Genomic DNA, 13,919 nt, shown 5'->3' on the forward strand with positions numbered 1-13,919 from the left:
GATGGAGAGGCACGAGTGCAGTGGGAGGGGTGGGGAGGCTGGTCTTTGAGCGAACGAGACGCGTTCGTCTTCTCTTGGTTGGGTTCCGGTTTCGTTCGGTTTCTTTTTCGTTGGTTTCTTCTCTCGAATGTCTGATCGGTCCGATTGATTCGTGTATATAGTTCTCGTCCCTTCTCGTCCTCCTAGCTTTATTCCCACAACCCTCACCCTCGCTCGTTCTTGAACACTGGTTTGTCTTTCTTTCCCTCGTCTCGCCCTCCTAGTCTTTCCTCCATCGCCTACCACCCCACCTTCCCTCGCCCGCTAGTTTCTCGTTAATCGTATGAACTTCTCTCTTCCACTTTCCTCACTCAGCGAAAATTTCTTGACAGGGAAAGGTCGCGTCACCAGAGCAACCCCGATTTCCCCAGCCGACCCTTGAATCTCATCCTCGCCTCCTCCCTTCTCCCCTCCCAACGACGATGTCCCTCCCACCTCTCCCCTCCCCTTCCCTGACCTCCTCTCTGCGTCAGCCTCGTCCGGATCGATACAGGAGGGTCCCATCGTTCGCGCTGATGGAGGTGCCGCCGTCGACGACGACGGAGCGGGAGGGAGGAGAGGAGGGCGAGCTGGATGGGTTTGGTTTGGAAGCAGGTCCGCTGGACGGCGAGAGAAACTTGGAGAGGAGTTTGGATTTGATTGGGATGGGTTAGTAATCTCGTTTATTTGGGTTCTGTTTTGGGTAGGGGTTGGTGAAGAGAGGGAACGAGGAGCGAGAAGGGCAGAGGGGAGGGGAGGGAGCCGTGTTGAGCTCGGATGGGTTCAGGCCGTCGAAGGAAGGAAGGACGGGCCATAGAGCTTGGGAAGAGCTTGATTTGCGAGCTTGAACGGAGGAACGCAGATCCTACTGAGTAGAGGATGGGATCTCGAGGGCGGAATCCACAGCGGAGGGACAGCAGAGGAGCAAGGGAAGAGACGACGGCGAGCTCACTGACCTTGGCTCCTCCTTCCTTCTCTCGTTGTTCAATCAGGTCGTTATCGTGCGTTATCCTCTTTCTTCATCAGCCTCTGAACCAGAGCGTAAGCTGATATCTCTTCTTTTAATGGTACCTCGATCTCGAACAGAGTACAGACTGCTGGTGAGTGAGCTGGCTTCCAAGGAGAGGGAGGAGGGCTGATTCCAACTTGCTGACCGAACGTTTCCTTGCTCTTTCGTTCAGTTCCTATGCGGCTTCGGTTGGCTCTGCGACAACATGTATCTCTGCTGCTTAGGTGAGTGTTGATTGACTGTCATCCTTGGGCGTGAGAACGCTGATCACATCTTTGTTTCCTTCGACCTTTCTAGCGATCATCCTGCCTCGCGTTCAAGATCAGTTCGACGTCCCTTCTTCTCAGATCGGGAGCTTATCCGCTTCCATGATGACGGGGATGATGATAGTGAGTCGGTCAGCTCATCTTTTTAACTCGACGTATCGCTGACAAGGTTCGTTTTTGCTCTCGAAGGGTGCCCTGGCCTGGGGAAGCAGCGCAGACCTCCTTGGACGAACTCTCCCATTCAACACGACGCTAGCACTCACGGGAGTGTTTGGATTGGCGGCAAGCTGGAGCTCGAGCTTTGGATCGCTGAGGATATGGATCTTCTTGTTGGGGACGGCAGTTGGAGTGAGTTCAATCGATCCTTCGTCGCTCGTCGGCTCGGACGCGTCGACTCGAGCTGAACCGGACGCGTTCTCCTCTTTATCGAACAGGGCTCGATGCCAACAGATGGCACCATCTTCTTGGAGAACATCCCAACTCGCCATCAGTTCCTTCTCACCGGTCTCAGCGTCTTCTTCTCTATCGGAGCCGTGATCAGCTCGATCCTAGGTCTGCTCATCATCCCGTCCGCTTCCTGCCCGGAACCGGATCCTACCACGCTGGAAGCTCGTCCTTGTGATCTTGATACGGAGAACGACGGGTGGAGGTGGCTTCTAAGGATCTTAGGTTGTTTGGTACGTCTATCTTTCTCTCGTCCCCTCCCGTCGCGTCTTCATCTCAGTCGCCGACTCTTTTCCTTCGTCTCTGGCACAATCCGTCTCCTGCAGACCCTCATCATGTTCCTCTCTCGCCTCCTCCTCTTCCGCCTCCACGAATCTCCTCGCTACCTCGCTACTACCAACCGACACGAGCAAGCTCTCGCAACCCTCCGTCACATCGCTTCCTACAACGACCATCCCATCTCGACTTCCCTCACCTGCGACGACGTTCGAACCCCCGCCCCTTCGCCTATCCCTTCACCTGGTCCTCGGCCAACAGACTCAAACTCAAACGACTACTCGCCCATACGACCCACCGACACCGACGACTTGTCGCCTCCCTCCTCCTCCTCCGGACCAGCAGGCTACGACGCGACTTCCGACTCCTCGTTACCAAGACCTCAGTACTCGTTCGCTACGCCGACGAAGGAGCAGAACGTTCAGTTCGTTGCGAGCCTGGAGGACTCGTTGGACGTGGTTGGGGATCGGTTTGGTGGGGAGGGAAGGAGATCGAGGGAGGGTGGGGTTGGAAGAGGGAGACCTGAGTTGGTGAGAGGAGGAGTGGGAGCAGGGACGGGAGGGAGGATGAACTCGCATAGTCCTATCAACTCTGGAGCAGGAGTAGAAAGGGAGAAGATTGACGACGAGACGTGGTGGAAGAGTTGGAGGAGTTGGGACTGGAGGGAAGGGCCATTGGGTGAGATTGGAGGGAAGGTGGGAGGGTTGTTTGGAAGCAAGTGGAGGAGGACGACGGTGCTGATTTGGGTGGTGTGGGGGTTTATGAGTCTAGGTGAGTTATGTTCTGGCTTCGGAGGATTGTAGTCGAGATAAGACGAGTGAAAAGGAGAAAGAGAGCTGACCCTTCGTTCCGACGCGTTCTTTCTTTTCGTAAAGCCTACACCATGTTCAACTCCTTCCTTCCTATCCTCCTCGAATCTCGGATAGATCCTTCATCTTCCAAAGGAGGTCGAACGGAGGCCCTCGAGGAGCTCTTGCTGTACAGTCTCGGAGGATGTCCTGGAGCCATCGTTCGTCGTTTTCTCCCGTTTCTTCGTCTTCGAACTGCTCGTTTCAGATGGCTGACTTATCCCGTTCCCCACCTCCCCTTTACATCTCTTCCTTCACTCTATTAGATTGGAGCCTACCTCATCCAAACACCTCATCTCAATCGTCGCTCAACCCTCTCGATCTTCACCGTCCTCACGGCGCTGTCGACCCTCGCTTTCGCCGCTGTCAGCTCCAAAGGAGGAGTCATCGTCAGTTCGATGGCTATCTCGCTGGCAGGTAGTGTGATGTACTCGGTGCTTTACGCTATGACCCCTGAGGTAAGTCTTCTCTTTCGGTTGACTCGAGGAGACGAACGAGACCTGAACTGACGCGCCGGCTCGTTTTGTGTTTCGATCAGATCTTCGCCACTGAGATCAGAGGAACGGCAACGGGAGCAGCTTCGGCTGTTAGTAGATTGTGAGCTCGCGTCTTTCTTTTGCTCCTATTCCTCTCAAGCGAACCAACTGATGGATTCCCGTCGTCCTTCTTCGTCGAACAGAACTGGAATCTCGGCCCCTCTCCTCACTGGCTACCTCCTTTCCCTCTCGCCTTCCTTCCCGCTCTACGCCAGCGCAGGCTCTTTCTTCATCGCCGCCGCAGCCACCATATCACTACCGTTCGAACGAGCGGAAGACGCGGCTCGCTCTGGCAAGCACGGAGGGGAGGAGGTCGACGAGGACGAGTTCGATGATTGAAGGGAGGGAGAGAGCGCTAAGTTGATGTTTATTTTTATTGTTCGCTTATGACTTGACGATGTAGACCTACTGTATCCATCAGGGAGAAGGAGGGGGGTGGGAAAAATCGAGGGCAGAGGGATAGGAAAGCAGAGGGCGACGCGTCGTTTCGTTCTCGCTCTCTCTGGCTGTTTCCGAGTACGTCTCGTCCGCTCCTTTTCTCTTCTTCCAATTCAAGGCGTACATTTCTCTCTCTCCTTCTACAGCGAAGGACCGAGCTGGCCCTCTCGTCAGGTACGCTCGTCGTGCCTGATCGCCTTCCTCTCTCCCCTTTCACCTTTCGCCTCCTCCTCTGTCCCTCCCTCCCCTTACCCTCTCAACCTCTAACGACCACCGCCTCGGAACGATTTCCCTTCAAGCTATACCATTTCCAGATGCAGCCTCTCCCTCCTCCTAGCAACGTCGTCTCCAGCCCTCCTCTCTCTCCGAGCTCAACCTTATTGATCTCCGACCTCCCGACGGAGACTTTTTCCCTTCGAACCACCACCCCCAGCCCACCCCCCTCTCCTCCCAAAGAAAACACTTCCTCCATCATCTTCTCGACCACCGAAACCCTTACAAACTCGCCTCCTCCTCCGCCGCCTCCCCGTCGTCGCGTTCAAGACTCGAACTCCCCAACTCGACCCTCGGATCCGTCCCTCCTCCGAGGTCAGCTCCTCGCTCAGCACCTCCTCGGTCCTCAAGCTCACCTCAGGATCGAACAGGACCGAGCTCTCGAGGAGGCTGCGAGGCAGGGTAGGGAGGAGAGGCTGAGGGAGAGAGTTCAGCGAAGGGAGGAGAGGGAGAAAAGGAGGGAAGAAGAACGACGAGAAAGGAGCTTGTACCTCTCTTCCTCCTCCTCAACTTCAGCCTTGCTCGCTCCCTCAACTTCCAATGAAACCACCACTTCCAGCACATCCTCCGACTCAACCTCCCGACCTCTCATCACCATCAAGAAAAGCCCCAAACTCCTCCCTCTCTCGCTCTCCCTCCCGTCCTTCAACGTCAACCAACTCTTCAAGAAACCCTCGTTCAACCTCAAACGCTCCTCGACGCGACCGGAGCTCCACGGATCTTCGGCGGAGGAGATGGAAGGGAAGCGAGGGATCAAGACTGTCACGGTTCAGTCTCTGGCTAGGAGGACGAGGGAGCTGGAGGAGATGTCGGGGAGGAGGGATGCCCTTGAGGAAGGAGGAAGAGCCGAAGTTTGGTACCTGGGTTGAGCTTGTTTAAAGGATCGGGTATATCGAGCATCGAGATCTGTATGTACTACGTAAGATTAATCGGAGAAGGTTGAAAGGGAAGAAAACGAAAAGGGTTAATCGACCTTCCACTCCTTTCCGAGGTTCATCCCTCCGAGACCCAGTCCTCCTCCCCCAACTCCTCCTACTCCGTCGTCCTCGTCTCCATCGAGAACAAGCTCAGCTGCCCATACGAGGAGGAAGAGCGAGATCGAGGCCCTGCAATCGGTGCGAAAGAAGAACGAGGAAGAAGAACGGTCAGCGTCGAAACGAACGAGACGAGGAGAAGCCGCGGAGCAAGACGAACCATCGCCAAACAGCAGCCGAGTCGTCCAGAAGGAGGAGATGGGTGTAGACCGAGATGAGGATGGCCCGACGATAGCTGAGGAGGATTGTTGTTGCTCTGGCTGAAGGAGGTTCTTCTCCAAGGCGACGCCCGTCCCAGAAGCCTCCTTCTCCTTCTCCCTCGCTGCTCCCCGAGGGAGAGGATGGATCCCAGCCTGCTGATTGCCGACGGATGAAGAGGATGATTCGACTGGCGGCGTGGAGGACGGTGATTCGGTAGACGAGGGCGATCACTGTTGAGAGAAACGAAACGAGACACGCGTCGAGGGAAAGTCAGCGTCGCAGTTGCGTGAAGCGAACAATGCCAAAAGAGGAACGATGAACTCACGAAGAGGCAAAGGTAAAGCCGAAAACAATCCACTGACTACGCTCCCAACATGACTGAACGCAAAACCCATGATTCCCGCCATGTCGAGTCCGTCCGCCCAACCCTCCCTGCTCCTACTTCTGATCAACCATCCCTCTCCGAACTCCCGCTTCTTCGAGCCTGACTCGACGTCCAGCAGCCAGACGCTCCAGATCACGTAGGCGAAAACCAGAGCCGTCTCGACGAAGTTTGTTCGACGCAGACGGAAACCGATGAGGGTGAGGAAGAGGGTGGTTGTGAGGGCGATTCCGAGGAGGAAGGGTGGGTAAGGTGAGGAGAGAGGGGAAGGAGGGAAGATCTGGAGAAAGAGTTGAAGACAGAGCGAGTCAGATCAGTCGGAAGGACGGGAGGAGGGAGGGAGGGAAGAAGCTCACTCTGATCAACGCCCAAAACGATCCTACATAGACTGAACTACTCCCCACGAGGAACATGAATCCTCTGCTATCTCTTCCGTCCCTCTCTCCTTCTTCAATCCACTGCTTGGTGGTCTTTCCCAAGGCCTGGACGACGAGAAGCGAGGCGAGGCCTTCGCACAAAATGAAGACGGGCGAGGAGAACCGAAGGAAGGACGACCAGATGCGAGGGAGAGTGTGCTGGAGGGTCGAGGCGTAGGTTTCGGAGGAGAAGGGGTTGAAGTGAAGGTACTGGTAGCAAAGAAGGAGAGGGAGGAGGCGACGGACGAAGGACGTGTGAGCTCGGTTTGAGGAGAAGGAAGGGAGGGAGGGAAGCGAGAGCTCACGAAGACGGCAAAGAGCAAGAAAGCTGGAAGGAAGGCGCCTAGAACTCCTAAGAAAGACACCAGCGACGCGAATCCCGTGTTTTTGGAGGCGAGACTGTAAGAAAGAGAGAAGAGGGAGACGGTCAGACGACGTGGTTGGGGAAGGGGGAAGGAAGAGGAGATGGAGTTGGGAATCGAGCTCACTAAAGCGTCGAGTGTACGGTTTGATGGGCTGTAAGGAAGAGTGACAAGAGAAGGAACGATTCCTGACCTGATGAGATTGTGAGAAGACGCAATGAAGTCAGTAACGAGAGGCAAAGAAGGAAGGGGGTGAGAGGGCAGCTCGACTGCATCTTCTACCACCACACCGTTCTCAAAAGGATCGAAAGGATGCTCCTGGCTCATCGAGTGCCAAGAGGTGTATCTCGAGCTCCCATGTTGTGTGCGAGACAGCCTAGAGCCCAAGTACGGCTCCAACGAGTCGACGAAGAGAGGGATGAGGAAGGAAACGAACCGAGGAGGGAGAGCACCATAGGGAGTCCTAGCAGTACACCTCCAAAGGCTGCCAGTCTCGACGTGTACTTTGCGAGAGTAGACATCATCTCCGTCCTAGGTCTTGAAGGAGGTAACAGTCCAAAGTCAAGGAGAAGGCAAAGGAGGGGAGGACGTCGTTGGAGGAGAGAGGAAATGAGCTTCATCCTCTTCCCCCTTCGACGAGCGCTCTTTTGCTTCCGATTTCTCTATATATATATTTTGCGAGGGAACGCTCAAAGCTGTATTCTTGACTCGTTAAGTTCGCCGAGAAGAAATTCAAAAAAGATGTCGAGTCCTGAAGTTCTGCTCCTCTCGCTCGTGTCGTAAAGCCTGCCTCTCTCTTCCTCTCCACACCCCTTCCTTTTGTCGTCGCAGAGCTCGCTTTCTGTTCAAAGACCCGGGAATACCATCAAAGTCCTCAGGGCTTGCGATTTCACGAATAATACCTCCCGAGTAATAGGCCTCGCAGTTTCAAAGTCCCGCTCGCACGACGCGTCCAAGTCATTCATTTCGACGTGGGAGATTCTCCCAAGCGATCATTCCCTTCCCGTCTTCATTCCTTCTATATTTCTGCCGCTCTAAAAATACCTCTAGCATGAACGATACCCCTCTGCCGCCTTGGTCAGCAGCCGAAACGAACGGATCCCTCTCGCTTCACGAGGCCCGATTTCTGCTTCTTCCCTCGAACCACCATCAGCTCAAAAATGTCCACCGCCTCCTGCCAGTCCCTCGAGACCCTCTAGCCTACCTCCCCTCAGCCTCCGACCCTCTCCCTCCCTCGGCAGCGAATCTCCCACGTCGACGGTCTTCTCATTCCCTCCAACAAGCTCATCGAGGACGCGAAGATCTTCTTGAAGGAAGAGTTGACGACACCCATTTGGAATCAATCTCATCGAGCTTTTCTTTTCGGTGAGTGAAGAGAAGCAGCAGCAGCGAAGAATGGAAGAGAGCTGATCAAACGCATGGTTTCTGTTTCCGTCTCTCAGGAAGCGCCGTCGCGAAGATTGAGTTCGACGAAGAGAGCTTCTACCTCGCTTGCTTGTTCCACGACTTGGGTTGCACTGAGAAGAACCTCTCCAAGTGAGTTCCGGAGCTTCGTTCTCGACGCGTCGTCTCTTCGTAAGTTAACTCCCCTTTTTTCCCTTCAAGAACGAAGTTGTCCTTCGAGTTCTGGGGCGCCTTTACTGCTAGACAGGTGAGTCTCTCTTTCTCTTCCTTTTCTTCCCTTTCTGACCTTTCTCTTCGTCTCGACGCGTCTTTTGCAGTGGGTTCTCGACCATTCAACTTCGACAGATCTCGCCGACGCGGTTGGTGAAGTCTGTCGAGAGTCATACCAGCTTCAACAAAGGGATCGATTTCCATCCTCGTCCAAAGCGGAAGCGAAAACAACGCGGGCTTGTTTTTGTAGATTCGATTCTCTGAAACATCGACGAGCTGACCTTCCTTCTTCCTCCTTCCCTCCCTCCTCCCCCGCCCAACTGATTTACCCCTTCTTCGGCCAAACATGCCCCCAAAACAAGGACAACATCCACCTTCATGTTACCGAGATCCACGCTCTCTACCCTCGTTTTGGACTGGGGAGGCTGCTTCGCCGACGCGATGGAATCGAGAGGTTCGAGCGAAGCCTTGGAGCCATGCTACAAAAGTTGAGAGAGGAACGAAGGAGGACATGGATGGGACAGAGGACCTTGGGGAATCAGTTTGGGAGAAAGAGTTCAAAATAGTGAGGGGGTTTAATGGAGATGGGCAGAGCGTTCTGGAACCTGTAAGAAATCGAAGGCCGACGCGTCACCTTCCTTTTGTTGGTTCAAAGGTCGATGGTAGTATAGAGGAAGGGAGAGATACAGATCGAAGGGAAAGTTTTTCTTGACAGGAAAATCCTCCCTTCGTGCGATTCTATCTGGCTGGAGTTTCTTGAATCCCTCAAAAGAGAGGGGAGGGAAGATCTGTTTTTCTGAGACGCCTTCTCTTGCCGCTGCGTAGAGAGAAACTCCACTGCCGCCGTTTCCACTTTTCGTCTTTCCAGCTTCTCTCTTGTTTCCCCCTCACCCACCACCCTCCCCCCTTTCCTTTACACAAACCCTCCCCCTCCAAACAACTACAAAAAATGACTAACCACAAGAAGGTGAGCCTTCCCTTCTACTAGCATCGCATCCAGTCTCGTTTGTTCGAAGGGCAAGAAGGGGAGAGGAGATGAGGCTCGGCGACGAAGAGTTGGGGAGGATTTCTCAAGGAGCAAGAAGGAAGGAGGGAAACGAACGTGGTCTTCCCTCTCTCTCCCTCCCTTCTCCCTCTGGAACCTCCTCAGCTAGCTTGAGATCACCCACGAGCTCTTCCTGGGAGCTTGAATACAAACGCTTTTTGTAACGAGCCGTTTTTGAAGCTTTTGCTGACGCCGACCTCTTTCTTTCTCTTTGTTTGCTCTCCCCCATCTCTTCAGTCCAACGTGTCCACCCTCGAGTGGCTCTCTTCCCTCTCCACCAGGTGAGCACACCTTCCTCTTACCTCTCTCGGAACACTTCAGCATGATAGGGAAGCGAAAAAGAAGGGAAGGAAGGACGCAGATGGACGGACTCGTCCGAGAGTTCAGAGCCCACCTTCGATCAACTTCCTTCTCTTGTTTTTTTGGCAACCTTCTTTCATCCTCAAACATCCCTATCCCTCCCTCCTCCTCTCGTAGACTGACTCTCTATCCATCTCTCTCCTTTCTCCAGCTTCAACGCTTTCCGAGACGAGGACAAGTTCCTCCGAAAGGTTCGTTATCTCGACCCATCTCTTTTTGCCTCGATCCTTCCCTCGTCAGCCCACTCAGCTCCTGACTTTCCTCTCTCCTTCTTCTACTTTTCTCAGACCTCCATCATCGCTACCATCGGACCCAAGACCAAGTCCGTTGAGAAGCTCCAGGAGCTCCGAGAGGCCGGTATGAACGTCGGTCAGTCTCAATCTCTTCTTTCAACTTCGCGTCTCCCTTTTCCCTATCTCTTCCTCTCCTTTCCTCTCGCTGACCTCCTCGCTTCTTGCTTCTCTGCTCCAGTTCGAATGAACTTCTCTCACGGATCTTACGAGTACCACCAGAGCGTCATCGACAACGCTCGAGCTGCCGTCGCTGCCAACCCCGGAGGACGACCCCTCGCTCTCGCTCTCGATACCGTTCGTCCTCCTCTGCCTCCCTTGTTTGAGCTTCGATGCAGCTCCCTGACTTCTTCCGCTTCCTTTGACTTGAGTAGAAGGGACCCGAGATCCGAACTGGTCTCATGGCCAACGATACCGACATCAAGATCGATGCTGGACACGAGTTCTGGGTCACCACCGACCCTGCTTACGCTGAGTCTGGATCCGCCGAGTACATGTTCGTCGACTACGTGAGTACTTCTTCAATCCTCTTAACTCGTCTTGCTCTTCAAATCTGGAGCTCTCAGCTTGGAAAGATCAGATCGCTGACTCGTTTCCGCTCCTCCCTCCTCTCTCCCTCCTCCCTCAGGCCAACATCGTCAAGGTCACCTCCCCCGGAAAGCTCATCTACGTCGACGATGGAGTCCTCTCCCTTCAGGTTCTCGCCATCGAGGGAGACAAGCTTCGAGTCCGAGCCGTCAACGCTGGAGCTCTCTGCTCTCGAAAGGGAGTCAACCTCCCCAAGACCCCCGTCGACCTTCCCGCTCTTTCCGAGAAGGACAAGAAGTGAGTCTGTGAGCTCTGTCCTTCCCTTCCCTAGCTGAACTGACTTTCTTTTTCCTTTCTCTTCTCAGGGATCTCCTCTTCGGAGTCAAGAACGGAGTCGACATGGTCTTCGCCTCTTTCATCCGATCCGCCAACGATGTCCTTACCATCCGACAGGTCCTCGGAGCTGAGGGAGCCAACATCAAGATCATCGTCAAGATCGAGAACGAGCAGGGAGTTACCAACTTCGACGAGATTCTCGCCGTTACCGATGGAGGTGAGTCTTCGAGAAGGAAAAGGACGAGACGAGAACTCGAGCTGACCTCTCTCGTCCTCTTCCTCAGTCATGGTCGCTCGAGGAGATCTCGGAATCGAGATTCCCTCTTCCCAGGTCTTCATGGCCCAGAAGATGATGATCGCCAAGTGCAACGTCGCTGGAAAGCCCGTTATCGTCGCGACGCAGATGCTCGAGGTGCGTTCGGTTTTGAGACCTTTCCTTCCTCCTCCTTTCCCTCGCTGAGCTCTTGTTCTCCTTCCTCCTTCCAGTCCATGACCTACAACCCCCGACCTACCCGAGCCGAGGTTTCCGATGTCGCCAACGCCGTCCTCGATGGAGCCGACTGTGTCATGCTCTCCGGAGAGACCGCTAAGGGAAACTACCCCATCGAGGCCGTCAAGATGATGGCTGAGACCTGTTTCCTCGCCGAGGCTTCCATCTGCTACGCTGTGAGTATCTCATTCCTCCAATCTATACGTCGAAGGAGCTCGAGCTGACCTTCGTTCGTTCTTCTTCGCAGCCTCTCTTCGCCGACCTCAGGAACTTGACTCCTCGACCCACCGAGACCGCCGAGACCCTCGCCATCGCTGCCGTCGCCGCCGCCATGGAGCAGAACGCTGGAGCCATCCTCGTTCTTTCCACCTCGTTCGTTCATTCTATCTCCTCTCTTTTTTCTCGAGCTCGACACTGACTCGTCGTCCCTTTCGTTCTCTCTTCTTCAGCGGAAACACCGCCCGACTCGTCTCCAAGTACAGACCCGAGGTCCCCATCCTTACCGTCACCCGAAACGAGCAGACCTCTAGGCAGATCCACCTTCGTGAGTTTCTATTACACCTCGAGATCAAAGGACGAAAGAGCGAGACTGACCCGTTTCGTTTCGTTTCCCTCCCTCCCCTCCCCTTCCCCCTTCAGACCGAGGATGCTACCCCTTCCACTACGCCGAGCCCCGAGGAATCGATGCTTCGCAGTGGCAGACCGATGTCGACAACCGAATCCGATTCGGACTCAAGTCGGCTCTCGCTATGGGCATCATCAAGCCCGGACAGACCGTTCGTTCCTCTTCGACTTTGGGTTTTTCGACTTTTTCTCGAAACTGACTTCCTTTCCTTCTTTTTTTTCGTCCAGGTTGTTGCTGTTCAAGGATGGAAGGGAGGTTTGGGACATACGAATACTTTGAGGATTCTTTCAGTGCCTACGTCGTTCGAGGTATGTATACATCGTACTTGGGCGAAAAACTCGATTTTGGGTCGGACGCGTCGCTGACTTTTATCTTTTTATTTTTTATTTCCCTCTCCAGGACCTCGAGCTCGCCCCTCTCCCTCCCGTCCGAAGGTAAACCTTTCGTTCAACGACCTAGTTTCCTTGACGTCTTTCTCTCTCGGTTGTGTATGTTCTCTTTAGTGTTTTAATGATGGGGAAGTCGTCGAGTCGCCGGACAAACGGTTTCAAGGCTCGACGATGAGAAGGAAGGGAAGGAAGGAGGAGGATGAGGGGGTTCTTGCAGGGTGTGGTTACTACAGTTGCTTTTTCTCTTTTTCGTATATGGCTCAGGTCCATCGAGTCGATTTAGCTACTTATTTCTCTCCTTCTCGTTCTCTTTGCGTCGCTCGCTCTAGTTTTCGACCTTCCTTTTCTTTTTTGCGTGACCCGTCCTTGTGTGAATTGATGGGACTTTAGAGGCCACAAAGTGACTGTGTTCGAGCGGGAGGAAAAAGGAAGGATTTGACTGGATCGGGGGCGAGGGGAGGTGAGGAAGAGGAGAGGGAAGAAGACGCGTCGAGGTTCTCGGAGACGAGAGGCCAGCCAGTCTTTGGGCTATCTTTCCAGCCTCTCAGACATCGCCTGTACCAGCGAACGTACCAAGATATGTCCCGTCTAGGGCAGGAGAACAAAAAGGAGGAGAGAAAGGATCGTTTCGCCGATGGGTTTTCATCGCTCGTCGCATTAATTCGTCGCATTGACAGGGATGAAAGGGAGGTCTTGGCCACACTTACTCCCTCTTTCGACCTTCTGGCTCCTATCATCTTGGGGTCCCACTCCTGCCGATCCGAACAGTCTCTTATTGCTCGCCGTAAGCTGTAGCTCAGAGCGAGGGAGAAAGTTTCGCGTTCGAATCGAATCGAATCGGGAACGAGAGAGCTTCCAGAAAAGAAAGAGAGTGTAGGTAGTAGGGTGGGACAAAGCCTCAGAAAGAGAGTGGGTAGGACAGGGTCGAAGTGTGGTATCAGGCGGCTTAGCAGAGGTAACGAAGGGAACGAAGATGGTAAAAGAACGAAAGAGGGCAAGTGAGCACGGCGAGGCTGGACGAGGGAGGACGGGTTGGAAGCGAAGAGGGAGCTGATAGAAACTAGGGAGTGTGGATGAAGAATTGGGAATCAAAGGGAGGGTATCGAAAGAGTGGATTAAGCGAAGGAGCGAGAGAACGAAAGCAGCGAGAGATTGTGGCAAGACTAGGTTGAAGGCGACTACGAGAGAGAGTTCAAGTGAAAGAGTCAGAAAGTAAGGTACGTAAGGAAGCATAAACCAGAGTGGAAGAAGTCCAGAAAAGAAGCAAAGCACGACGAGGCGAACGAAAACGACGAAACGAAACGACGCGTCTCCTCTAATCCTCTCCCTTCAACAAACTCTCTCCTTGCCTCCTCCTATCCGCGGGAACGATGTTCGCCTGCTGAACTCCAAGGTACTGAGGTTCCGGAGAGTCGTCGGGATCGTTTCCAGGAGTGTAGAACTGAGTCTCAGGTCGAGGAGGTCGAGGTTGGCCTGGAAGGGGTTCGACGACGCTCTCCCACGATTTCTGGGTGGCATAGGTTTGACGGGCGGAAGAGATGGGCTCGGAGACTTCAGTGATTCGATTGTCCTAGAAGAAGGGGTAGGAAGCGGGAAGGGGGAGAGGGTCAGCTTCGATCTGTTCGACGCGTCGACGGCTCGAGACTCACTTCGGGTCCGTCCCACTCAACGGGAAGGTAAACCGTATCCATCGGAGCGGCTCCTTCTCCTCTATCCGTCTCTCCCATGCTAACCGTCGA

At 54.2% G+C, this 13,919-nt stretch overlaps 6 protein-coding genes across 6 annotated transcripts; 3 read left to right on the forward strand and 3 right to left on the reverse strand.

Annotated features, from left to right (window-relative positions):
* Nucleotides 1-459: 459 nt before the first annotated feature.
* Nucleotides 460-3,955, forward strand: BDY24DRAFT_374299 (major facilitator superfamily domain-containing protein; the record flags this gene model as incomplete). Its single annotated transcript, XM_076638402.1, has 12 exons — nt 460-687; nt 1,011-1,019; nt 1,105-1,118; nt 1,200-1,251; nt 1,325-1,416; nt 1,483-1,641; nt 1,728-1,970; nt 2,064-2,784; nt 2,889-3,022; nt 3,128-3,319; nt 3,400-3,458; nt 3,541-3,955. Coding segments are annotated over 12 exons (2,099 nt in total), but the record flags the coding sequence as incomplete, so codon positions are not given.
* A 48-nt stretch (nt 3,956-4,003) lies between these two features.
* On the forward strand, nt 4,004-4,989 carry BDY24DRAFT_374301 (uncharacterized protein). Its single transcript, XM_076638403.1, has one exon. The coding sequence runs from the start codon at nt 4,150-4,152 to the stop codon at nt 4,975-4,977; it is 828 nt and encodes a 275-aa protein (XP_076501336.1). The 5' UTR covers nt 4,004-4,149; the 3' UTR covers nt 4,978-4,989.
* On the reverse strand, nt 4,990-7,119 carry ICE2 (Ice2p). Its single transcript, XM_076638404.1, has 6 exons — nt 6,630-7,119; nt 6,447-6,540; nt 6,082-6,351; nt 5,669-6,005; nt 5,303-5,573; nt 4,990-5,214 (listed from the first exon to the last, which is right to left on the reverse strand). Exons 1-6 carry the CDS (start codon nt 6,776-6,778, stop codon nt 5,073-5,075), a joined length of 1,263 nt encoding a protein of 420 aa, XP_076501337.1. The 5' UTR covers nt 6,779-7,119; the 3' UTR covers nt 4,990-5,072.
* An 809-nt stretch (nt 7,120-7,928) lies between these two features.
* BDY24DRAFT_11917 (uncharacterized protein) lies at nt 7,929-8,866 on the reverse strand. The gene has a single exon (XM_076635922.1). It carries the CDS (start codon nt 8,463-8,465, stop codon nt 7,986-7,988), a length of 480 nt encoding a protein of 159 aa, XP_076501338.1. The 5' UTR covers nt 8,466-8,866; the 3' UTR covers nt 7,929-7,985.
* Nucleotides 8,867-8,949: 83 nt separating this feature from the next.
* CDC19 (pyruvate kinase CDC19) lies at nt 8,950-12,580 on the forward strand. Its single transcript, XM_076638405.1, has 15 exons — nt 8,950-9,084; nt 9,400-9,443; nt 9,674-9,713; nt 9,810-9,891; nt 9,994-10,109; nt 10,187-10,321; nt 10,441-10,637; nt 10,706-10,893; nt 10,961-11,088; nt 11,163-11,342; nt 11,414-11,538; nt 11,616-11,710; nt 11,806-11,942; nt 12,019-12,099; nt 12,191-12,580. Exons 1-15 carry the CDS (start codon nt 9,067-9,069, stop codon nt 12,227-12,229), a joined length of 1,605 nt encoding a protein of 534 aa, XP_076501339.1. The 5' UTR covers nt 8,950-9,066; the 3' UTR covers nt 12,230-12,580.
* Nucleotides 12,510-13,550, reverse strand: BDY24DRAFT_374315 (uncharacterized protein). The gene has a single exon (XM_076638406.1). It carries the CDS (start codon nt 13,411-13,413, stop codon nt 12,838-12,840), a length of 576 nt encoding a protein of 191 aa, XP_076501340.1. The 5' UTR covers nt 13,414-13,550; the 3' UTR covers nt 12,510-12,837.
* Nucleotides 13,551-13,919: the final 369 nt, after the last annotated feature.

This window comes from Mrakia frigida (assembly GCF_051309035.1).
Source record: "Mrakia frigida strain ATCC 22029 unplaced genomic scaffold BDY24scaffold_1, whole genome shotgun sequence".
NCBI lineage: Eukaryota > Fungi > Basidiomycota > Tremellomycetes > Cystofilobasidiales > Mrakiaceae > Mrakia > Mrakia frigida.